Source organism: Trachemys scripta, chromosome 18, assembly GCF_013100865.1.
Source record: "Trachemys scripta elegans isolate TJP31775 chromosome 18, CAS_Tse_1.0, whole genome shotgun sequence".
NCBI lineage: Eukaryota > Metazoa > Chordata > Testudines > Emydidae > Trachemys > Trachemys scripta.
Genome location: NC_048315.1, coordinates 14,347,036 through 14,372,607, shown reverse-complemented (window position 1 = coordinate 14,372,607; position 25,572 = coordinate 14,347,036). Strand labels below are relative to the sequence as shown.

Sequence of the window (25,572 nt, the reverse complement as noted above, 5' to 3'; positions counted from 1 at the left end):
GCTCTGTTTAAGAGCCGAGCTGCCCGAAGCCCAAGCGCTACCGGCTTCACGGTTTGCTGGGCAGCCTCCAGACCCTGCGCCCACGGCTGGGCGCTTCCCCTCCTGGGCTCCAGCTGCGCTGGGGAAGCGCCGGCCGGGGGCGCAGGGTCTGGGGGCTGCCCAGCAAACCGTGAAGCCGGTAGCACTCGGGCAGCCCTTTCCGCGTGGCTGGGAGTGGGAGGGAGGAGGGGGCGGAGTTAGGGCGGGGAAAGGGCAGAGTTGGGGCGGGTCTGAGGGTGGGGAAATGTGCGGGGCCAGGGCCTGTGGAGGGTCCTCTTTTTTTTTTTTTTTTTTTTTATTTGTTAGATATGGTAACCCTACACAGTGGGCAGGGGCAGTGTGCAGAGCCCCCTTGGCCGCCCTTCCCCTTAGGAGCCAGAGGGACATGCTGGCCGTTTTCCCGGGAGCTGCCTGAGGTAAGCACCACCCAGAGCCCACACCCCTCACGTGCCCGTGCCCCAGCCCGTACCCAAACTCCCTCCTGGAGCCTACACCCACCCCCCCAGCCTGGACCCACCCCAGAGCCCTCACCCCTTCCACACCCCAACCGTCTGTCCCAGCCCAGTGAAAATGAATGAGCGAGGGTGGGGGAGAGTGAGCAACAGGAGAAGGAGTGAGTGGGGGCCAGGGCCTTGGAGAAGGGGCATGACCTCAGGAAAGGGGCAGGGTAAGGGTATTAGATTTTCTGCAATTTGAAAGTTGGCAACCCTATCTGTGAAGAACTGTTTAAGAACAATGTCCAGCTCTAAAATGGCACCTTTCAGCTAAGGGTCTCAAAGCATTTTCAAAGGAGGTGAAGCATCATTATCCCCATTTAACAGTTGAGAAAATTTAAGGCACAGAGGTGAAGTGATTCATTTAAGATTACATACTAGGGCATTGACAGAGCTGGGCATTGGCATAGATACCAGGGCCTTCCCCCTCTCTGCACCCCTCTCCCCGGTCCACCGGACTACCTTTCTTTTAGCAAGAGCAAAATACATTCTTCTAGTGTCCTGGGGTATGAGCTTCTTGATGTGCATACCTTTAAAGGAGTTTAAATAAACGTGTAAAAAACCAGTTGTCTCAGAATACAGCTGAAGAGAAGGTAAGATTGAAGGTGAGTTGCCTTCATAGCAGGAAATACAAGTTGCAGAGTGCCTACTTTTCCTTGCAGTTTATTCTTGACCAAATTGTGTGTGTGTGTGAGAGAGAGAGAGACACCATCTACTACTAGGACACAAGTTCCAAGATGCTTCATGCATTCAGGTGGTAAACCCATGAGGGGAGGGGAAGAGAGTAAGTGTGTGTGTGTGTGTGAGAGAGAGAGAGTGTGCATGTGTGTTGGGAAAAGCTTGCAGCTTGTTTTGTAGGGCAAATAGACCAGAAATAAAAAAGCAGAAGTGAATAAAGTAAAAGAATAAGGGCTTGAACTGGTTGACAAGATGTAGTTCTGTAAGGGTGACCAGATAGCAAATGTGAAAAATCGGGACATGGGGTGGGGGGTAATTGGAGCCTATATAAGAAAAAGACCCAAAAATCAGGACTGTCCCTATAAAATCGGGACATCTGGTCACCCTAAGTTCTGTGAACTGAGACATTTTGGTTTCTGCTGCTGAAACTGATAGGGGCTGGAAGTGCTGTGGTTCTCAGCTCCTGTATGGACAAGACAGAACAGTATTGTTTATGGTATACTCCAGAAAGCACAATGAAACAATGGAGAACTCCTTGGACAGATTTATAAATATTTGTGCTCAGAGGATAATTCCCAATAAAGAATGTATCCAAGGACTTTTGAAAATCCCATCTTTAGTTTTTGTTTTGCTATTCATGGAATACGTGTGAGCAGATCACAATTGCCTTGAATTTATTCATTAGTAGAAAGAATTGGATGAGTTGTTTTGCTAATTATTTATAGTTGATTCTGCATACTTCTATGCCAATATTTGGTATTCGTTCTTGAACTGTTGCAAGGTTGTGATTTGGTCTGATAAATCCCATAGTATTCTTCCTACATGCACTTCTGGTGCAAAATACTCTGATATGTTAATTTAAAATTCAGTTTCCATATATACACACGGCTTTGAAATTTGTCTTCTACAAATATTCATGCCAGTAGAACTCAGTCACACAAATGTTCACAGAAAATAATGCAAAAGGGCAGAAGCAAATTATTTCATAAAATCGAGCAAATGGTAGTGAAATGTAGATAAATAGAAACACGTTTTGTCAGTATTCACTCAGTTCTACTAATTATATCATGTTTAGACAGCAGTCTAGCTGCATTAATACTCTGAGTGTTTAACTTGTACAATCTACAACATCCAAAGGCAGTACGTGTTCTCAGACACACAGAAAGAATGGGGACTTTTTTAACCTCCAAGATTTATCATTTATAGATTCATTTGAAACACAAGAAAAATATGGAAGTTGATAAATAGATCATGTTGGTCTATGAATATATTGAACAGCCAAGAAGTTTTATGGAACTAAGTAAAGAATTTAGGCTCCAATCCTGCAAAACATCCCCATAGTGAAGATCGTCACCTCCCTAAAGTGTCTTCAGTTGATCTTACTAAAGTAGGCATTGATGGTGCACATGCTTAGTCGGGGATGGTAACTTTATGAAAACAAGCAGTCTCAGTGGTGCAAGTAACTTTATTTATGTGGCTCAATGTTTTCAGGTTCAAAGACTTAAATTGTGAGTTCTTTGGGACGGGGACCTTGTCTGCTTGTATTTCAGCAGACTGACGCTCTAGACATTCATGTGCAATTGCGATGCCACCTGGAATAGGTCTGTGATTGTAAGAAACCTGTGGATGCTGAGGCTGGATCTTGCCCTTGTGGTACTACAGGTGCCACAGCAGTGGCGCTAAGGAGTAACATCAGAGATTGTCTGAGCCAATCTAAACTTCTGCTTTTTGTATGTGCTCTGTCTGTCTTCTGCAGCTCAAGCCAGGTCAGAACAGTTGCCGAGACAGTGACAGTGAAAGTGCAAGTGGAGACTCGAAAGGATTCCATCGGAGCAGCTCTCGGGAAAGACTCAGTGACGTAAGTAAAACTCCTGAGGCCAAATACTGCCCTGAGTTGCATCCTTTTTTTGAAGGGTGTAAATCAGGGCAGAATTTGGTCGCTGGGGGGCAATGTGCTGCTAAACTCCTCCTGCCCACCTCACTGGTGGGGTGTGGCTCTCCTGCCCCCTTGTGGGATGGACTCCTTCTAAATTCGGTGACAGTCTCTATTTGTGTGTAGGGGGTCACTCGCAGCCAGTTGAAAGAAACCAGTTGATTAATTTGTTACGTTGCAATGAACTAGACAGTTGTAGCCTCTATAATATTGGTAGGTTGGTATCTTAGACCACAGTGAGCTGTGCCCAAGATTCGAGCTCCCGAACAACTACGATATCCGGATTAACAAGGTGAGAACCACCATGATAAATATCGATAGATTTGGAGACTCTGGGAGTACGTGAGAAAAATTGACCACAAAGTAATACACTCGCAAGTTGGTCAAATGTCCTTTGATTAACAATTTCATTAAGCAGATAAATGATGCCACAACTACTGCAAATACTCAGATAAAGACAAACCATACGTTGTCCAGCATCAGTGATTTCATACGCCCATCCCCTGGGGAAACATTGAAAGGAATAGGATAATTATCAGGTGGCCGTCCCTGATGGGTGTCTCCTAATATGCTTCCCTGGCTAGGTAACAGCTTTTATCCTGGTTTTCTTTTATGCCCACTACGCTCATGCATATGATGAGGGTGACATTCCCTCTTTCTTTATTTGCACTTCAACGCCCCATGAATTTTAGGGTGACCCATCTCTCATAGGCTATTATTCCCCTTGTTCCCATTAACATCTACATCAATGAGTTACCATAGCAACTTGAGGTTATTACAGAGTCACCTGAAATGTTACTGTCGGGCATCTTGTGGTATTAACTGGTACGTTGTGGCAGATTTTTCCCATTTAGTGCTGCATAGTTCCAGAGCATCCGCATTCAAACCCATCTTTTACTGTAATCTTAAAATTTACTGATACAGGATTCTGTCTCAGTTGTGTAGTCATGCCAACTTGCTTGAGGCCTTTGTGGCTTTCTGTGGACAAATTACATATCTCTCAGACCTAATGCCTACAGGCCTTGCATTAGTTTTATTTTACTTGCATACCTAATACACACTCATCAGTGATACATACTGATACTTTACCAGTGAAACTCAGATCTAATCTGATACCCATACATTGATTATGTATAATTAGCTACACAGTGAACACTAGTTTGATAAGTACAGTAGGCTCTTACCCAGGATAGGAAGGGAGGGAATGTATTTACTGTAGCGAATGTCATACTTGCGAAAGGTGTTGGGGAACTGGGGAGACTCAAGTCATTTTTATTCACTGAACAGGTATAACATGGCGAACAGGTATAACACGCACAAGTTTTGCTTCCAGTGCTTGGCCAAACTTCCCACTGAAGGAGCCAGTACTAGTGGTGAGAGGGTATCTCCATGCAAAAAACAAAGCTGTCTTCCTCTCTCTGTTGCAGAGTATTAACCATTCACCGATTAAACTATGCATCAGTTATTCAACCAATGCCTAGAATGAGAGTAGACACATTCTGGGAACAAAATGGACCTTCTTTTGCTGTGATTAAATCATCTAGCCTGGGGGTGGATTTTTTTTAAAAAATACAATGGCTCATCTATAGGACATTGGATGGGTCAGATCCTCAGCTGGTTTAATTCATCGTTTCACCAGACCCCCTCCATCTGAAGGTCTGGCCCTATATCTCTAGTGCATAATAAATGATACCCAAGACTCAGAAATAGGTGTTCAAATTTGGAAGACAGGTAACATGGGGTGGCTTGCACAGATGAGATCAAGTTGAGCTGAAATGAAACTTTTTTTAACCCATTTTCTTGGCAAATTTAAGCCTCTAGGTACAGAGCTAGTTGTGGCTGCCCTGTGCAGTACTGTCGGAATAGCCTGTTAAACTGCTGGTGTGACGCTGTGAAACCTTTTCCGTCTTTCTCTCTCCTTTGCTCCATTATTTTAGGGGCCCACCCCTCCCTTAGACTCAACCTTCATGGATGGCCTCATGTTAGTTTTAAAGCCTGCCCTTTATAGCCATAGGGCGAGGCCGTTATCAGTGCAATAAAATACCATCAAAGGAGAGGAGATTGACTTCAGCAAGTAATTTGATATTTTCATTGACTTAGATCTTTGGCAACACCTATTGTACTTCACTGTTGTAGTCGTGGTTGTGTCATGTGCCTACACTGCAGCTTGGGGCTGACCAGAATCTTTTACACTTGCATAACATCTTCTATGCGAGCCTTGCAATGTACTAAAGATGGGGACCCCAAGACCGAGACTTGCCGAATGCCTTACAGCCAGGGCTGGCTCCAGGGTTTCTGCCGCCCCAAACGGCGGGGGCGGGGGGAAGCCGCGATCGGCGGCAGCTCCACCGTGCTGCTTTCTTCTTCGGCGGCAGGTCCTTCCCTCCGAGAGGGACCCGCCGCTGAAGATCCCGACGTGCTACCCCTTCCCCTTGGCCGCCCCAAGCACCTGCTTGCTGGGCTGGTGCCTGGAGCCGGCCCTGCTCACAGCAAGTCAGTACCAGAGCTAGGAGTAGACCCCAGTGCTCCTGATTCCAGTCCCCTAGTTTTACATACATGCATCCTGTGTCCTCTGGCAATACATTGTCTTCAACGTCACAATGCAGATAATGGAAAGGAGGAGGGAAACATTTTTAGTTCCCCTTAGACACCCAAGAGATCACATGAGGATTACATTATCAGCGAGCGGGGATCTCGGCAATAATCTCATTAATATATTTTTTTTATTTCTTTTGCCTAAGTTGATAGCAAGCCCTGTCACGCTTTGATAACATAACACAGTTGAAACATGCCTTTTCAAGAGACCCCTGGATCGCTGTCCAGTGCTGCCAGTTCAGCTAAGACTTAAGAAGCATGCATGAGATGGATATCTTGTTATCTGGGCCTGCGGTAGCCTCCAGCCTTTTTCGGATTCTTTCAGTTATGAAAAGTAAATATCATTGTACATTTCCTTCTCAGGCTACAGCAGAAACCTTGTTTTTTAAAAGATGGATTCCCAGATAACAGCTCTGATAGTTTCACTTCCAGCTCTGTGAGATCCCACCTTGAATTGCATTATTTCAAACAAACAAGGTTTGAGAGCTTAATAGTGTTGTTTAAAAATAATACATTTTTAAAAGGTGCAGGCTGTCTGACTGCATCTTATTTGCCAACACTGATTGTCCTGAAAAGAACAATAGATGAGACTAAGATCTCTTTTTCTCTCTCTCTCTCTGCAGAATTTTCTCTGACATAGGCACATTTCACCTGGGAAAAATACACACAGATTGTGTACTCAGTGGAAAATATGGGTAAAATTTAAAATATCTCATTGAGATTAGCCCACAGCTCAGAAAAGTAAATCTTGGACTCTCAACATGATGAATTTCTACTGTGGTAGTCATACAAGCTAGAACAGTAGGCATGGTTCCTGCCTGAAGATGTATAATGAAGGGAATGCATATATTTTAGATGGATAATCCATTTTCAAATCTCCGGGTGTAAGTAAGCTGTTGATATAGAAATGTTAACTTCATGAGCTTTAATGAGAAGCCTGAGTGATAGCCCAGTGACAGACGCAGAAAGAGGGAGATGGTATAATTAATTACCAGTTGCAAACTCACTTGTCAGTGGCTTCATTCCCTCTCCTGACAGATATCTTTCGACTATGCGTTTTACAAATGTGTCTACAATCCTTGGGTAACACAGACATTAAGTCAAAGTGTTTTTACAAGGGATCATTCCTTTGTAGCCTTGGTCAAAACCAAAAAGAAAATAATACTATGAAAAGACCGTGTTAATCAGGAGACTTTTCTCATAATGAGTTTTGAAATAGCATCAGAAAGTAGGAAGTGGAATTGCTCCATGTTCTTGTCAAATACAGTGCAGTGAAACTGATTTCCGTCACCTCTTTTTTCCATTTCTCCCCGCACCCCATTCCCCTTGAACTCTCTAAAAGAATTTAATTAACAGAAAACTTGACCTCTGGTCAATTAAGGAGAATGATTACCTGACAGCTCCTGACAGCAACTGTTGGACAGTGAGCTGATAAATCTCATTGTTTGAGTTTGTAAACTGGTCTTCCACCTGCCCTCCCAACGCATACACGCGCACACTCTGTATTACTTCTTTTATAGTCTTTTTGGAATAACCGTTTACTTTCTGCTTTCTGGATAGAGCTAGCCTTAGGGCCCTAAAGCAGTGAAATTGGAGACCTTCTTTTTATGTGTAGCTGGGAATATATAGGATGCTATAGTCATTTTAATCTCATCAAAATCTTGCCAGTAGTGGAATTCATTGTGTTAAGATTTTGCTTTAAGACAACATGGCAGTGCCTTCTCTTTTCCTCAGCCTGGAACTCTCTCAACTTTGATTTCCCTTTTTGAAATACTTGAGATCACCTTCCTTCCCTCAGTTGCCAGAGGAGGTAAGGGAATTCTTGATGGGGGGGGCGGGGGGGGGAAATGAGCATATAGAAGCCAGCAGGCCTGGATGGTAAACATCCCAGAGTGTGAAGGGGATTAGCCAACAAGTCTACTATCCCACGGATTATTATTTCTGACAGAGTAGAAATGTCAACATACTGCAAAACTCCCCACAGAAGCTCGATCCTGAGCACTTTGGCTTCAATGCAGCAAAGCACTGAAGCAAATTTAAGCACGTGAACTTTATGTGAGTCGTCCCATTGAAGTCCATTCTTGTATCCTTCATGGTTCATCCAGCCCTAACTTTGATGCACACCGTACAAATGTGGATAGTGACAAATAGCGGAGGAGTTCTGGCATCTCTGATCTATGTGACTTGTTCTCTCTCACACACAGAAGTTATAGATTGCTCTAGATTATGGGTAGCAATAGTAAAATCTGCTATTTTTCTCCTCCATGGTTTCAGGTAGGAGATGATCATTATGAGTAATAATGACTCACCAATGGCATCAAAATCACACTGTTTAGAACTCCAGTTTGATAACCGGATGAGAAACATCTGGTCCAGGAAAAAATAAACACCCTGTTCCATCTTTTACCCAACCCCTTCAACACTCTGCACACACCGTGCCTCTTCAGCTTCCGCAGATCTCATCTCAGGATCCCGGAAAAGCACATAGCTTCTCTCTTGAGTGCCTCAGTTTCTTGTGCTTTCTGGCTGTGTTTCCAAGTGCATTGGGAACCCAAAGCCAGAGAGGAGATGATGCTGGCTACCAAGTGAAGGGAGACAAGCCTCATTGCCACTCAGGGAGATATGCTGAGGTCTCATTAAAGAGTGAAGGAGCCAGGCCCCAACAAAGTCAGCATGTTATCACCTGCCCCTCACCCTCCGCATCAGTTTCAGCTTCAGATATTAGGACATTTGCACTTCTCTGCCTCCAGCTTCTTCTACAATAATGTTCAGTCCAAAAAATCCAGAATGAGGGTTAGCCTTTGAGTTCTCGACTGTTTAACTCCTAGCATTTCCTCTCCTTCAGAATATTTTGTTTTCTTGGAGGTATCCAAATTGGAATAATACCAATTTGTGTGTATGTGTGCACACACGGGCGGGCGCACAAGAAGCTGATGGGCTGCATGCTGTCTTTCTTTTTTTGTCTGAGGCTAGGCGCTTAAATGCTTTGTTGCATTATGTTAATTTGGCAGTGCAATCAAATTCATGTCGTAATTAAAGCTGTCAGTTGGAAGGCAAGCCAATCGCCGAGAAAACACAGCATAACAAATGAAGTGAAATGATTCTGCGTGTAGCTATACAATGCTTCGCCAGGCATGAAATTAAATAAGTAATTTGATGTTGACATCAGAAATTGAAATGATACCCACTGTTCCTTCATTCAGTCAGACCTGCATAAACAATAGCCAGAACAAATATGTACAACACAGCCCTTCTCCCCACCCGGCTCCCCAAGTAATGCACAATATATATGCAAAATGGGTATAACTGTGCCTTCCAAGACCCGAAGGATGCAATTTTCTTTGGTACACAATAAACTGATACTTCCAAGAGCATTACTACTACTTTGCTCCTGGCCCCAAAGTTCTTTTCTTAAAATAAATAAATAAATAAATAAAAATGAAACAATTTATTTTAAACGAGAGCCTCTGCAAGACCTGTTACTCAGATTTTGCTCATGAGCTTCTGATGCAGGCTTCTCCTGATGGTTGTGTGACGATCGAATGGTATGTATCAATGTGGTATTTTGTACTGGGTGAAACGCGAAACCATTTTATCTAATATAGGCACTCTAAATGTAGGAGAAGTAATGCCAACCAGTGCAGGATCATGACTCCGCATGGGGCATGTCAAGATGCTGCCTGCATTCAACGGTTTGTACCAAGGCTGGGGACAGGGTAGCGTGATCATTTAGCTATTGAGAGATGTCAAAAAGGTCAGAAGCTTTCTGCTTACATGGTTCTTGCTTCAGCCTGTATGCTCTGTCAATACACAACACAGCTAAGCTAGACTGGCAGGCTTTCTTAGCCACATGCTTGTCACGATGAACAAAATCCCTGTGCAAAACGTACTGTCCATATCTGGCTTGCAATGTTCAAAGGGTCATAATTCAGTCAAATCCAAACCAAATTTCCCTGGAATTCCGAAAAGCATTTCTCTTCCATTAAGGCCATTTCATTGCTAAATTTCAACTTTCTACCCATAGCCTTTATAGCAGTGGAGCTTTTCATGGAAGAGGTCACAGGAATTATATTATGGTAAATAAATGTTAGCTTACTCTTTTTGTACTTAAAATCGGAGCCATTTTTGCTGAAATTTTCACTAAACCCCTGCCCCCCGCCCCCACCTCCTCCCACACGTTTGGGCAAAATCCAGTCTTGGACAATTTCATCCTGGAAGGTGCACGTTTTATAAAGTTGCAAGTGTCAGAGAATGGAAATCATTGTCACCTGAATTATAGCAGCCTAATGATGATAATGGTACACCTATGGTACTTTGCAGTAAAGTCGTAAGGTTTATATAGCATAAAATAGACAATAAAAAAATAAAATGCTAAAACCCAGAGCAAATGACAGCCTTTAAAAGGAAAAAATAAAGGAGGATTAGATAATGGAGTCTGACTGTTGAAAACAAAAAAAAATTCTGATCAAGCCACATCAACTATAATCTTTCAGTAGTGGGGATGGATGAGCTGAAGGAGAGCAGTAAGGGGGTTCAACTGCAAACCTTTACAGCCCAGCCCAGGTTCAGTCATTTGTTCACCTAAGAAGTCATAGTAGAACCCCTAGAAGGTGGATGACGTCAGAATACAGGTGCCCTTCAGAATATGGTCAAAGGGAAAGATGTCTCAGGTAACCATGTTTCTAAGATTTAACGGCACTGAAGAGAACCACTTCAAGCCTCTTTATTTGGTTCCTTAATTGATGAACTCTCAGTATTACACTGAATTATTCACAACAAATATCGCTGTGACTCTGCAGTTTGTTGACACAATCCAGCTCCAATGAAATCACTGGAAATTCGTACAGCATAGGCCTCATCGGGCCTTAATTTCTCTCTCATTGGTGTGCTGCAGTGATCAAAAGTTATACTTACAGTAAGACTGAGTCCTAGCACGGAGAGGACTTCCTATTAGGGCTCCCTGCAGCCGCTTTTGAAATAGAGGGTTATGGTGCTGCAAACACTATATGTTTTCTCTGAGCTTGTTAAGTTTGGTTGGTGTTGTCCATGCTATTTCTGGTGCTCCTTATGGCATATTATTGCAAGTGAGACTGCCAGGGAACAGCAGGATTGACCAAGCTGTACAAGCTAGAGATAGCATTGATGACCCAAGGTCATCTTTTCCATCTCCCTGGCCAGGAAAGAACAGTTCTCTATATCATATTTCCTTGTGTGTTGTCCAGTCTGGTTTGAAACCTTTCAGGCTGGGACTGTCAGCAATTGGACAGTGTATGCTATAAGGTAATAGATCAGGGATGGCCAAACTGTGGCTCGTGAGCCACATGTGGCTCTTTTACAGTTCAAGTGCTGCTTTGGTGCCCCCTCTCCCCATTCTCTACCTTCCAGACTGGCGGGGGGAGCTCGGGACCTCTGTCTTGCATCAGAGTGGTGGGATAGGGGCTTCTGCCCCATAGGCAGGAGGGTCTCATGGCTATAGCCCTGCAGGGTGCACCTGATGGGGAGCGGGGCTGAAGCCCTGAGCTCTGTCAGGATCTTCCTGCGGTGAAGCCCTGAGTCCTGCCAGGTGTGCCCGGCTCTCCAACTTCTGAAGATTGTCATATGCGGCTCAGAGGGTGAGTAAGTTTGGCCACCCCTGTAATAAACAGTGAGCTGGATTGTGACTGAAGTGCTTAGGTCTCCCTATCTCCCTAATTCCTGTGACTATAGAGATTACAATCACACGCCACCTTAAACCAGAATTTTATGGCTCTATTTTATACAAATTTTAAACCTGATTCCTTTGTTTGTTGTTGTTTTAGAGGTTTGCGTTTTAAAGTCTCTTTCATGCTGTGGGAATTGTTCTTTGGTTTGTTTATTTTTCTTCTAAAATCCTCTGGTTGTCAAAAATATGGAAGTCTAAATTGGAAATTCTCGTGACAATATGTCTGGGAAATGGGACATTGACTGTAGCTGCTTCTCTGTGCTCACGTGTTCTTTACATTTCAGTCTTCTAATTATGTTTACAAAATGTCTCATTTTAGAAAAGCAGTGTGTGCACTAACCAGGGCCTTTCGTGAATAAATTGGCAAACAGGTCATACACTGAAAAAGTCATCCAAATCCACCGGGCTTTTTATTTTGAAGTCAGTCTATGGTATCTTTTTTCCTCCTCCCACCTGCCCCTTTGTGGCCACAAAGCTGAGTAGCTGGAGTCCAGGGCATTGAATGTCAGGGAGGCTGGTTGATGAGTGTCTGTTTAGTCTCATTGCAGGGCGAAATGCCATCATTAATTCATTACCCAGCTGCCTGTCAAATAAATTGGCAATTACGTCCACCGCGGAAGCTTGGAATTCAGTAAATAGCACGTTACCATCTCAGAGTCGTTGAGAGATGTAAAGGGAAAAATTAAGCATCACCATGTTTGTTTCAGTAGCAGATGACAAGGGGCAGCACATTGATGCCGTGATGTAGTGATGAAAAACTTGGAAAGGGCTGGTAATGAGCTATGTGGATTGGAACGTGTTAAAAACCATCACTGACTTTCCATTTTGTCTTTGTGTTTTATTGCAGAGCTCAGCTCCTTCCAGCTTGGGAACAGGCTACTTTGTAAGTGTATCTCAACTTCAACACATGTGCCTCTGAACAGCTTAGCATTACTCCTGAAAAGAGAGCTCTTTATTATATTGAAACAAGCATAAATAACCAACCTTAGTCTGCCTGATCATCTTCTATTCCTATTGTAGCTAATCAATTATAGCTGGAATTCCAGACCTGCTGGACAATGGTTTTATGAATTGACCTTGTCAGATTAATTAACATATAAATTACCACTATATTTAATTTGTCTGATAGTAACAAGCAGTATGAAACACCAATCCTATGCCTCAGTTTACATAGTTGTGATATGAGATTCAAGGGTCTTGATTCCAATGTTTTTTATAGATTCACAGATTCTAAACCCAGATGGACCCATTATGATGATCTATTTCTACTCTGACCCCCCTGCAGCATATAAGCAACTGAATGTCAAGCAGTGATTTCTACACAGACCCATAACTAGTGGTTAAACTAGAGTATACGTTTTAGCAAGACACTGGTGACACTCCTTTGACTCCAGTAGAATTATGCTAATTTTACATTAATATGAGAAGAGAATGAGGCCCAAGAGTGATCAATCAATCTTATCTATTATCACAGAAAGTGTGACTTTTATTTTGTTTACTGTTAAGACTTATTCTATCACCATTGAATCCAGTGGACAGTTTATCTTTCTCTGGTATTTTTATATTGAACGTGGTTACTCCTCTTTTCGGTGTAATTTACGGTATATTCCCCAAGCAGGGTGTATTTCTGCCTTTCTAATATCTGTAGAGGAAATAGATCATTACATATTTCTGAAAACAGGTGGGTAAAATGCAATTAGACTTTTCCCACAGCGAGGGCTGTGTATAGTTAATAGTGTAATCAGAAGCTGCTCCCATCTTTTCATCAAACACAGGGGAAAAGAAAACTGTACACAGTCCATGATGAAGAAACTTTAAAGTATTTCTGTCCAGATTCCCAGAGTGCAATGTTCTTTCATTAGTACATGGTGAAATTAGTTACTTAGTGTAGGGTCTGTGATCCTACATAGAAAGATACTAGACTAAACTGGATAACAAATGACCTCACATGTAAAGGGTAAAATGCAAGCACAAAAATTGCTTAGCATTTGGAGGCTTGCCATGTCCTGCTGGATTTAAGTCGGACTTCAGCCTAAAGCCTTAACACTACTGCCAGTGGAAAGGTATGAAGAGAGTATTATCAGTTGAAGAAGGTTGGTGGTAGTTCCCATTACTGTAGCAAAATCCAAATTGCTTTAAGATGAGAAGAAACAGCAAAAGCTGTTTCATTCCTTTAGCCTCTCCCTACGCCATTACGTATCATACATATTTGGTGGCGGGGGGGGGGCGGGAAGGAATCTCTGCAACATCTTAAGAATTATCTTCTATAAAGGCTAAAACTTGAGTATCTTTCCATAGTCTAGCGGAAGTGCCATCCTTTGTGACTGGACACTTATATTTTTTACCTCTGATGAAGAAGAGTACAGATATGCTCTGGACTGGGTTAGATACAGTCTGAGAACAAGAGGTTTGTTAATTTTTAAAGCCTTGTCTCATTATTGTGGGAGCTGAATATGCATGGATGTGAGAGCACGCATTCAGCTTAATATTTGGGAAGCAGAGCGAACAGAAGAAAAGCCATCTGCTATCCTTTTACACCATACTGTATGTGGGTTGGTCCACTACAGTGAAAATCTGGAGGGTGTCAGTATCCCCTGTGCTTCATCCAAAAGCTTTAAAGTTTCCAATTCTCCAAAGTTAAGAGTGACAAAAAACAACAACAAGAAGAGGTTTTGAGTTCTTCTAGTGCCAACGCATTCGCATTTTTAATGCTGTTGTTTGAGATGGGCTTGGGGTGGGGGCCAAACCGCTTAAGTTTCACTAGTGTGTTGTGCTTAACTGTGTATAGTCTCAGTGATATTTTGCTTTTTCTTCCTATGCCACCAATAGTTAATGCTGTCGTGTAGCTATCCTGGTAAAGTAATTTTTACACTTAAACAATTTTGGATGAAACTTGAAGGTTCCCCACCCCCGCTTTATTTTGGAAAGAGTTGTTTTTAGGATTATCTTGCTAATTTTTTTTTAAAAAGCCCATAACATTATTAACTTACATGGGGCAAATATAACCCAGATGTGTTCGGCAGTACCAGACAATGAGAAAAATGCTCCGAAATGATCCGCTCACCATGTGTTTCTGATAAATGCAATTATTGTATTATCAAAATTCAAAAGAATATGAACTTGAATTGATGTTTTTACAAAGCCTTTAACCAGCAAGAGCCTGGTTGTCTTATTGCTTTAGCTTGAATCCAGACTCTCAGAACCATGGCTCTTAGGGCAGAGTCTCAATTAAAACAACATGGGCTTTGAGTTCAGTCAATAATAAAGGCCCTTTACCTTCAGAAACATTGTGGTTTGGTATATGTTGTACTACAATGTTACAGAAAGCCCCATGACACACCAGAAGAAACATCTATATCAGGTAAGTGAAAATGGGCTGATGGTTTTAGCTTCACCATATACCCAGTTCTGATGCCTAACTTGGAAAGCCAGATGGAAGCAGATCTCCTACAGAACTGAGTGAGCGTTGAGGTATGGATAAAGCAGCAAAGATTTGCTGGTAAATTAAAAATTAATGACATTTTTCTTCCTCTAGCTCAGTATTTTAATCATCTGGCCCTGTTGCTGTTTCTACCTTCCCCTTCCTCTTCAGTAACATTTGACAGTAGTACCCCTTCAACCAACAGGCATCCTTCTGTTTTCATTGCTGAGGAAAGTCACCCTCCCTGTATACCAGGCACTCTGTCCACACCCTTTCTAGGAAAGCAAGCTGAGGTGTTGACTGATGCATCTGTCATGAAATCGACAGGCAACTCAAATGACATAACGGGCATGCCCACAGTTACGAAGCGTTGCTATCTTTTCTGTCCTCCTTGAGCTCCCTTTTTGAAAGTCTGGGTGCTCCATGACATCAGCCTCTTTGTCAGTCACTCCTTGGCTTTGAGTAGCGAGGATCCTTCATCTCCATTTAGTTCTGTTGCTTTTTAAAGTGATTAAAACGCACCAGGTTTAAATGGAAGTTCATAGATGAGAACATATGCAAATATAGTTTTTAGATCAAACCTATTGGAATGAATGCTTAAACTAGACAAAATAGGAAAGGAAACCCCCCAGAGCAGTTTCACCTTTTGGGAGCTTTGGTGAATGCTTACCCTTAATATATGTGCTCATTCATCACATGCACACTCACACAGGAGTTACTATTCTTCCTATAATTAGAGTTGTAGACTATTTACAATCTATATCCTAATACTGTTGACATGTAAAATGTCATGTAGTTGTAACCGTGTTGGTCCCAGGATATTAGAGAGGCAAGGTGGGTTAGGTAATATCTTTTTTTATCGGACCAACTTCTGTTGGTGAGAGAGACGAGATTTCGAGCTGCCCAGAGCTTTTCTTCAGATCAGAAGAATTCTGGGTAGCTTGAAAGCTTTTCTCTCTCACCAACAGATGTTGGTCCAATAAAAGGTATTACCTCGTGTCTCATGTAAATTGAATGTTTGAAATGTATATTGGACTAGTCTGCCTTTTCATTACCAGCAAGAAGAGCATTCTTCTTTTCCATTCTGAATGTTTTCAGCTGAACAATATGTCGTCTAGTAAACAGCCAAAATTCTATCTGCGTTATTCTCTGTGTAGTCCCTATGTAATATGGTAGCAATGAGGCAAATCCATTCTTCACTGAGGTCACTGGGAGTTTTGCCTGAATGAATAGTGTGTTTATGACTGTGTGTTTGGCCTAGTGTTTCTTAGCACTTCCGTGGTGCAAAATGCTAACATTGTTCATATACACATAAAGATCAAGTGAGTCTTGTAAAGCATGAATATGGGCGTATGTTCTGATTTGGTGGTTCCTATATCTCTCATGTTTGTGTGTGTAACATGCAGTATAGCAAAAATGGCTGTTTGCTCTCTTTGTTATCCATAGAACCTTGCTGGTAACGCTGCTTGTTTAGGGGAATACTCTGAAGCTGATACCATGCCCCAGGAACACAAACCCCCCCGTGTTTATAAAATAAGACAGGGCCATCATTATTTGCAATTTCTTCTCAAAACCTTTTTAGATTTCAAAACCAGTTAAAGTATGTGAGATTTTTTTTAACCCCCTCTAAGTGTCCCTGATTTCTATATCAGAGATTGAGACGTGCATAATTGGGATTTAAATAACAGCCTTACGTTTTTCTCTCATTTGAGTACAATAAATGATTTTGGCAGGTTGAGTTCTGCCATTTTAGCATCAGAAGTCACATGAAACCAAACCCACATTAGAGAATTGGAGCAGGTTTGGTTGTTTATAAGAAAATAAAATAGACATCAGAATCTAAATTATTGAATAGTTTTTTTCCTAAAGAACAAAACATATCCCAAAATTGTTAGAAATTACCTGATTCATCAGCTTGTGTTAATTGCTGATGAACATAGTTTGTCCTTTCTCTTATTGAAGTGGTTTGTAGCATATTTGTGATTTGATACTCAGGGTTTGCCTTATTTTTATTTATTTATGTATGTATGTTTTGGTTTATTTTCCGTTAGGATTTCAGTTTTTCTCCATACACACAATGGTTGGTGGGGTTTGAGGTTGGATACTGGCTGGTAGGCAAAGTCACTTTTTTGAGGGCGGGGCCTGGAGAGCAAGGGAACTATCATGGAAAACAACTGAGGCATTTTAAAATAAAAAGGAAAAAATAAAAGAAAAAGTGGCTGGCTGGCTTTGACCTTTGTTCTCTACTCAAGAAAAAATGTGTTTCTCTCCCTCCCGCCCCCCAATTTAAAGAAAAAAAAATCTCTGATTTGCCTCGAGGCTGGTAACTCAGTTCAGCAGATGTTTGCATAATTATGACGTGCCACTGGGACACCATGTTGTACAATGTTTCATTTCCTCGCACAGTGTTCCAGAAATCCATCCCATGAAAAGCAAGTGAACAACCAACCATGTAGGGTATTGACCACAGAAGAATCCATGCAACTAGCTAAAGGGAATGAATCTCACCGACATTTCCATGCGTTGCAGGAATGCATGCCAACTCGTAGGCTACAGGAGGAATGTGGATTAGGGTTGCCAATTTTGATTGGACATATTCCTGGAGGTTTCATCACATGACAATCTTTAATTCCTGGAGACTCCAGGACAATCCTGAAGGGCCGGCAACCCTAATGTGGTCTTGGGTACACTAAAGTGTACTCCAAGTTTGTACACTCCTGTTTTAGACACAACGTGTAACCAATATTTTTTTCCTCCATTGACTGTGTATTTGAATCTGAACAATCTTAAGTAGAGCAGCGGTCCTCAACTAGAGGTATGTGTACCTCTGGAGGTACGCAGAGGTCTTGCAGGGGGTACATCGAGTCATCTAGATATTTGCCTAGTTTTAAAACAGGCTACATAAGTCAATACAAACTAAAATTTCATACAAGGCAATGTCTTGTTTATATTGCTTTATATACTATACACTGAAATGTAAGTATAATATTTATATTCCAATTGATTTATTTTATAATTATATGATAGAAATAAGGAAGTATGCAATTTTTCAGTAATAGTGCGCTGTGACACGTCTGTATTTTTCTCTGATTTTGTAAGCCAAATACTTAAATGGGGTGAAGCTTGGGGGTACGCAAGACAAATCAGACTCCTGAAAGGGGTACAGTAGTCTGGAAAGGTTGAGAGCCACTGAAGTAGAGCCTTTACTTCTGTTTCATTCCTTGTGATGGTCAGGTTTCATAAACTAGCTGGAGAGTGTTAAAGACACTACTCTAGGAGTGTAAATAAGGCACTTAATTTCAATAGGGTAGGAAACGTGTGGCTTGGATACCCAAAATATCATTTGAAACAAGTTAAAAAATGCAACCAGGGTTTGTTATGGAAGGAATGTACTCTTTTAATGCTGAGTGTCACATTTTCCTTGTAGTCAGCGATGGCAGTAAACAGAAGTTATTGGTGTTGCAGCTAGCTCGAGACACTTATCTGCAGTGCTTGACTTGAGAAGCCAAATATTTAGTTGTTTTGCTCACGTAAAAAGGTTTGTCCATTTGAAAATACAATGGATTTTTACAAAAGCACCCAAGCGACTGGCTATTTAGATGCACCACAGTCAATAAACGGTCATGATGTCTTCTACATACACATTTGAAAAGACAACTCCCTGTTACCTGGTGTTCGGCACTGTAAATCATTCTTAACAAATCCTAACTTACTTAGCAGGCTAATGAATGATCTCCAACTTTCTCACAGTAATTAGCTTGGTATCATTTCAAAGGGTATGTACTGTACTGCATTTCAGCCCTATTTTAAGTCACTGTGTCTCCATTTGGGAAGGAATATACTATTCCTTTAAGAGACATCTGAGAGCTCACAACCAAAATCGCCTGGCGGTAATCAAGGAAGCTCCCTACTCTGCCCTGGGGCTGGCCTGCATAAACAGGAGGAGGAAATTGAATAGGGGAACGAACGGATTTCATTAGAGGTGGGCAGCCACGTGTTGCAGTTTCTTTCTCTCTCAGGTTACTAGCTGGACCAGGGTCCAGAGACTTTGTTTTGCTGACTCAATTTGAGAGTTTAGAAGCATGGCTCTGAGGTAGGGGCCTTATGAACTTTTGCAGAGACTTCTTCCCTAAGGCCTTCTTCAAATGACATAATCTTTTGTTAATTTGTTTTGGGTCCTTCCGCGCCGGCCTGTTCTGGGATCTAGTACCCCATTCTTTACAGAAGAAAAAGCTAACAACCCTACATTGTAAATCTTCTAGTTATATTTTCAGATGCAAGAATAATGAACAAGATTCCCAATAGAAATCTCTCTGAGGGTGATGGTTTTCTGTTAGAGTTTGCAAATAGTAATGCAGCAAATTTAGAATGGAGCAGATAGTTGTGACAGTTTTTATTTATTTGAAATCTTTTAGATGTAGCCTTTTATTTTCCAGAAGCCACTGAAAATGCAGTGCACTTGAAACAGGTGGTATAAGTGATACAGTGCCATTACCAAATAGACATAACATGCAATAACATCTTCCCGGGGTCACTTAATTTTAATTCTTGTAAACTTCAGTGTTGTCCCCAGCATAGCTTCGTTCAAAGAATTGGGGGGGCATATTAGAGATAATGTGACCATCAAAGCAAATAGGACACCAATGGCAGGCAACTGTATTTCCCAAATTCGATTAATAATGATGACAATTGTAAGTGGAATACAAACTATTTTTCATGAGCAGAACTCTACAGTTCTTTGGGGTATAAAGTGAAGTATAAAGTATCTGGTTGAAATGAGAGCAATATTTAGGTAGGCAGAATGGAATTATTCAGGTTGAAATTTGAGCAGGAGACGGGCTAACCTCCTTCCCTCAGATCTATTATGAACAGAAATGATGTTGCAATCCTTCTCAAAGATGCTACCTCAAGCTTCATAGCACACACTGTGCCATGAATTACTGTTATGAAAATACTACGTTGTATTCAAAAAGCCACTTTACGAACATCTATCCTCACAAACCCCTCTATGAAATAGACAAGCAAATATTGTCCACATCTTAACTAAAAGAAAACTGAGACAGAATTCAAGTGACATACCCAAGTAAGCAGAACTGAGGTCAGAAATCAGAAGTTCCTGACTCCCAGATCAACCTTTGGCCTGTTGAACCAGTGGTTTTCCACCAGCAGACCCCCGCTTCTCACAAATGTAATCAACACATATCCCACTGATACGAATGAACTACACTGGAATTCTCCCCTCCCTTCCCCCCGCCCCCCACGTGTTCATTTGACTCACTTAGAGGGTGGCTCAAAAATGGGTCATGGCTCACTGATTAGGAAGTGATGAACTAGACTCCATGGCCTTCCTGAGAACAAAGAGTTCCCCCATTTGTTGCAAGTGGTGGGTAGAGGGCTGCATTAGTAATTGTCAAAACCTTAGCAGGGCATAATTGCTTTCCAGTTCTCATAATTAGTTCACCTTTTCAATGAGCTTCCGAGTAAACTTCCCTGAATTGCCCAGCCTCTTAATCTTTATCCAAACCTGTTTTTTAAAAAGAAATCAAAATTCATTTTGTTACATAATAAAACATGATTTTTGTCACTTTCCACTTCTAAAGATGACAAGGTTTATTCAAGCAGCAGACAGGGTGAGATTTGCTGCTGTTCTAGAAGGTGTCTGTCAAACTCACTGTGTTACAATGTGGCTTATTTTTTATTATTATTTTGCATCAGCCTGGAATAAGTATATTCTTGGCTCATCAGCTCTTGTGAAGCAAAAAGAATTATTTTGTGTTTTCTTTCTTTTTCTCTCCCCTCCCTCCTTTTTATAACATGTGACACAAATTGCAAACCTGAAGCTGAATAATAAAGAATTGCTTCACTGATTGCTAAACATACATTATGGTGCTTTTAAACTCATTTCAGGTCATCGTGCTGCAAATTAGTTTGATTGCAAGCAGTTAAGCTGTCATATACAAAGCCTTCTTCCTCCTAGGGTCTCAGTTTCAAATCATTAAAACTGAATGCTCAGAAGCGCTCAGTGTATGTATTGTGCATTTAATGTTTTGGTGGAAAGCAGTATTGGGTCTCTTGGGACGACTCACTACCATTTCAGGGATAGGAAAGGACTGTGTAATCCCCAAGAAGAGACCACTTCAATGATGGGCATGGTTTTAATGGCTCTTTAGCATCATCTTTAAAAGGTTGTCAACTGCGCCACACGCAAACTAGGGGTGACGTCCTGCTCTTCTTACTCAGGATGTAAGATCTATGAGGATTTTTTAGCTACCCAAGTGAGTAGAGCACCATTAGACCACTTTATTTTTCTCAGCCCTATGTGAATTAGGGGAGATTCTCTGCTGTGGTGATGGAAGGGGGAGGACATTAAAACAAACATGTTTCATATTTTTCCCTAAACAAACAACCATAGAGATTTTTTGCAGGTTTCTGTGTCCTTTTTGCTGTAGCTTATACATGGACTGTATTTTTGAGAATAGCTGAGTGGCACACTATTCTGTGCAAATGTTTGGTATTATTCCAAAGAGTGCATCAATAAAAATGTCTCGGGGAAATTATTTGCCTTTGTCTTTCTAAGACGGGTTTCTGAGAGTGGTTCCTTGCATCTGCGCTGCTGAGGTTCAGACATTAGAACTAATAGAGTGCTGTGGTGGGACCAGGGGTGAAAATTCATCCCTATCCAGAGAGCCACAAGAATTAGGCCTTTGCCCAACTTAAATGGTGCATAGCATTACATTGGCCTTCCATACAGGGATGAATTTGACACCCACAGAACAAATTTGGTGACCCCAAGAGTCAATATTACCAACAATTCAGCCCTAGCTGGGACTACCAGGAGAAAAGATGAGGCATGTGGTGCTGTACAGAGTATGTATGTGATATGTATTTATATGAACAAAACCAAAGCCATGAGATGCAGTATGACAAATTTTTGGGACATGAACAAAACTGGTGGTTTGGTATTGCCTTTTTCTAGATAACTATGTTTTGTTTCTCTTGCTCTCTCCTATTTTGGTTGAGTGTATTTATTTAGGCCACATCGGTCAGAAAACTCAATTTCCTGCCAAACCTGCAAATACGGACATGTTGCTGGTGTGACTTAGTGAATGAAGCCCTGTTCTCACTATTCTGTGCCAGGGTTACGTTGGGAGTCATTTTAGTTTGGTGGAAATTAGGCACACAGCTCCTATTACTACCTGCGTGAGCAGCTTGCCTGATCTCCATGCATCACTATGGAAGGGTCTTCGTTGAGATCTTTCTGTCTGCCTTGATTTAAAACACACCTTTGCCTGATAGGAAGGAAATAGAATTAAAGAAACTTTAAAATAAATAAATAAATAAATTGCGCCTTTCTCAAAAATTAGTGCTGGAGCAAACATCGGTCTATTCCTCCTTTGTTTCATGCTGAAGGATGGTAGGATTGGACCTTAGGAGGAAAAAGCATCTCCTGATTGCAAGAATTAAGCCCAAATTGCATAGAAAAGAGTTCAATCCTCTTTCTCAGCCTTTTATGTCGGAGCTCAAAATTGCTGTCTGATAAAATGTAGGACACCAGATTGAATTACTTCATTGAACCACTGCTGTCCCCTGTTAATGGTAATTGCGCGGATATAGCGGTCTTTCTTGGCAACATCTCAGATATTTACCTCCCACTGTTTTTCAATTCAGACCTTTGATGAAAATATTCCCAGTACTTCTTTAAAGCAGACACCCAACTGTCTTTCTTGACAAAGGCAAGGTCTCTAAATCAGATCCTGACAATTTGTGACACAGCAGTCTATCTAAATCACCTTTTACCTATGTCACCATGTCATTTCCTGAAGAAAAAGTGTCCATCAGAGGAGGGTTTCTGAAGGCTGGGAGCTCTGAAATTCTGTGCTTTGGAAGAGGGAGAAACGGGGGATTCGTGTGTTTGTCTCAGTGGAAGTAATTAGATGAAAGCTTGTAATGCTGCGATGCATGCTGTAATGATTCTTTATAAATATTTGGAGGTACTTTGTCCGTAAGGAAAATATTATTAGGTTATTACTACTATCAGCCCACTGAGAAGTGATGTGTTTTCTTGAAAGCTGTTGTTTTGACAATGGCCAGTGTGTAAAACAAAGAAGCAGAGCAAATGTTTTCTTAACTGCACCCAGGGGTTAAGATGCATTCAACTTATTCATCTCTTGCTATCTCATCTCCGTGCAGGTGCCTAACTCCGCTTCCACAGAGATGTGGCTGAACCACTCAGTTAAGATTAACACTATTGTTTCAAGTATCAGAGGGGTAGCCGTGTTAGTCTGAATCTGTAAAAAGCAACAGAGGATGAAGCCATTACTTGCATCTGAAGAAGTGAGGCTCTTACCCAGGAAGGCTTATGCTCCCAATACTTCTGTTAGTCTTAAAGGTGCCACAGGACCCTCTGTTGCTTTTTACTATTGTTTCAAGACATCTTGCATCATAGTAAATAGCCTTTGATTTGTGCAATGTGATGCCTGTAATAGTGGCCATTGGGAAGTTCTACTGTTGTGTGTCCTGAAAACATTGCAAAGAAATGCAGACCATTTGCTGCAGAACTAGACGACTTCCTCACTGCATATTGGGCATCTTCTGTTTTGCTTTTCGTATTAATTAGAGATGAGCAAGTAGTGTCAGTGATGGGATAGATGTAGAGTGCTATTGTGATAATCGTATGGGGAAAAAATCATGAATTCACCTGTATTTGCAAATAAAGGGGAAGTAATTTATTTAAAAGTTGTCATGAAATTCAGCCAGTTTGTCCAGGAACAAAATTTAACCATCTGTAGTATTAGGCTCTTTACGGCAAGGACTGTGCCTTCCTGTATGTTTGTGCAGTGCATAATGGGCCAATGGGCCTCTGGATGTTACTATAATAGAACTGTTTAATATAAATCATAATGTGGACTGATGGGTTTGTGTTAGAAACTGCAGAGAGCTTTGCAGCCCAAGCAGACACCTTGTACATGATCTTTCAATATGCTAGCTCCGTTTGCATAGTAGGTTTGCTCACCATTGCCAATGAGTCTGTGCCCATAAGGGATTGCGATGAAAGATGAGCCCGGGGAATGTTTATGACTGCTGTAGCATCTGCACAATGGTTGCAGAATGTAAAGTTCGTGTTCAGAATGGGGTCACGATTTCACTCTTTCGTCTGGAGCCAGTTGGAAGCATTGCAAGCGGAAGGCTGGACCGTTGAGCTCATCAGAGAGAGAGAGGGAGTATGGATTGAGTTTCGAGGAAAAATTTTCCGAGTGACACTTAAGGACTTCCTTACTAAGTAATTGAAAGAGCTAGAAAGGGTATGGAGAGGAATTGAAGCCACATACCACAACTTTTTTTTACCGAGTGCTTTTAGAAGAACCATTTTTAGAAGTTCCACTTCTGTCCTTTTCTCCGTTAGCAAAAAAATTGCAGTCTCTTCCTTCCCCTGCCTGTGGAAACTCTTCTTTGGGCATTACAAGAATTGACACGTTCAACAAAAATCTTCCGGCAACTGCAGCACCAGCTCCCCAATTCTGTCCAGTACACGGAATCTGAGCTTGAAAAATTGGTGAGGCAGATGCTAGAAAAGAAATCAATGTGCTTGTGAGACACTTTAAAAGGTGGGAAAGTGCTGCTGCAGGTCCATCTGCAGAAAAATCACTTACACTTGGTGGCAATTTCCACCCATTCTCCCCCAAAAAGTCAACATCTGGCATGCAGCATTGTTTTCACCTTGAAGTGGCAGCTATATCAAAGGCAATTCACTTTTACAGGAAAGACCGGATGCATAAGCAAGCCTGAACCCCAATGCTGGCACATTAATATTCGAGCATCTTCTGAAGGAGTGTACTGTAGTGTTGATGGGGCTGCCAGCCGTGAAGCCTGGGGATGCTATTAAACATCACCCTGCCCTGGTCTTGTTTTCTCTTTCCCTATCCCCTCTTCTCCACTGAACACAAACTGTGAAAAGTCCAAGAACTGCTGCAGTGCCAACAGGAGCTAAATTACTTGCAGCTGGTGAATGCCACCTGTGCCTGTCACACTTCAGCCAAATCAATCTCTTCCCCCAGAGCACCTTGTAGCGGGGAATCCAAAAGCCATTCAGAGCAGGGCAATGCTTAGCAGGGAGAGAGGGGAAGCGAAAGTAAGAGTTCTCGCTCTTGAGCTGAGCCTGTTGTAGCACTAATATTACTCCTCCACTAGCGGTCTCTCCCTTCCCCTTCTGTTACCCAGCTCCTCCTCTTGCCCCCTTGAATCACCTCTTCTCCATTCTTGTAGCCCATTGCTTATGAATATTTATTTAGCCATCCTTCTCAGTCCCTGCTCTCTCTCTCTCCTTCCCAACCTGTTAAAAATTTAAATCTGCTAAAAAAAAAAAAAAAAAATGCTCTCCAAATCAGAGCTGAAGTAAAGAGTAACCTTCCCCCATGTATACTTTGAGAGTCAGCCATACAGGGGGTAGTACCTGATGGTACCGTATTCACCACCTGGATAAGCAGCCTCTCAGCATGATAGGGGGATTACACAGAGCCACTGTACCTACCCCTTTACTTACTATTCCTCTTCTTTGATTCCTAGACTCCATCAGTTGCTCAGCAGTTCCTGAAAGGTTGCTGGTTATTTCCCCCTTTTAGTTGATGTGTTCTGTTCTAATTGCTTAAACTACCCATGTTTTATAGAACCAAGAAAGAAAAGGCCAACCTTATCATTAATGTAAGGAGGACAG

At 41.8% G+C, this 25,572-nt stretch overlaps 1 protein-coding gene across 5 annotated transcripts in view; it reads left to right on the top strand.

The window, feature by feature from the left end:
• AUTS2 (activator of transcription and developmental regulator AUTS2) overlaps positions 1 to 25,572 on the top strand; it is a 980,988-nt gene that overhangs the window by 453,067 nt on the left and 502,349 nt on the right. For all 5 annotated transcript variants that reach the window (XM_034752724.1, XM_034752728.1, XM_034752725.1 and 2 more), the window contains exons 3-4: positions 2,968 to 3,069; positions 12,288 to 12,323. In XM_034752724.1, the coding sequence (XP_034608615.1) occupies positions 2,968 to 3,069; positions 12,288 to 12,323 (138 nt within the window). The remainder of the gene's footprint in view (positions 1 to 2,967; positions 3,070 to 12,287; positions 12,324 to 25,572) is intronic.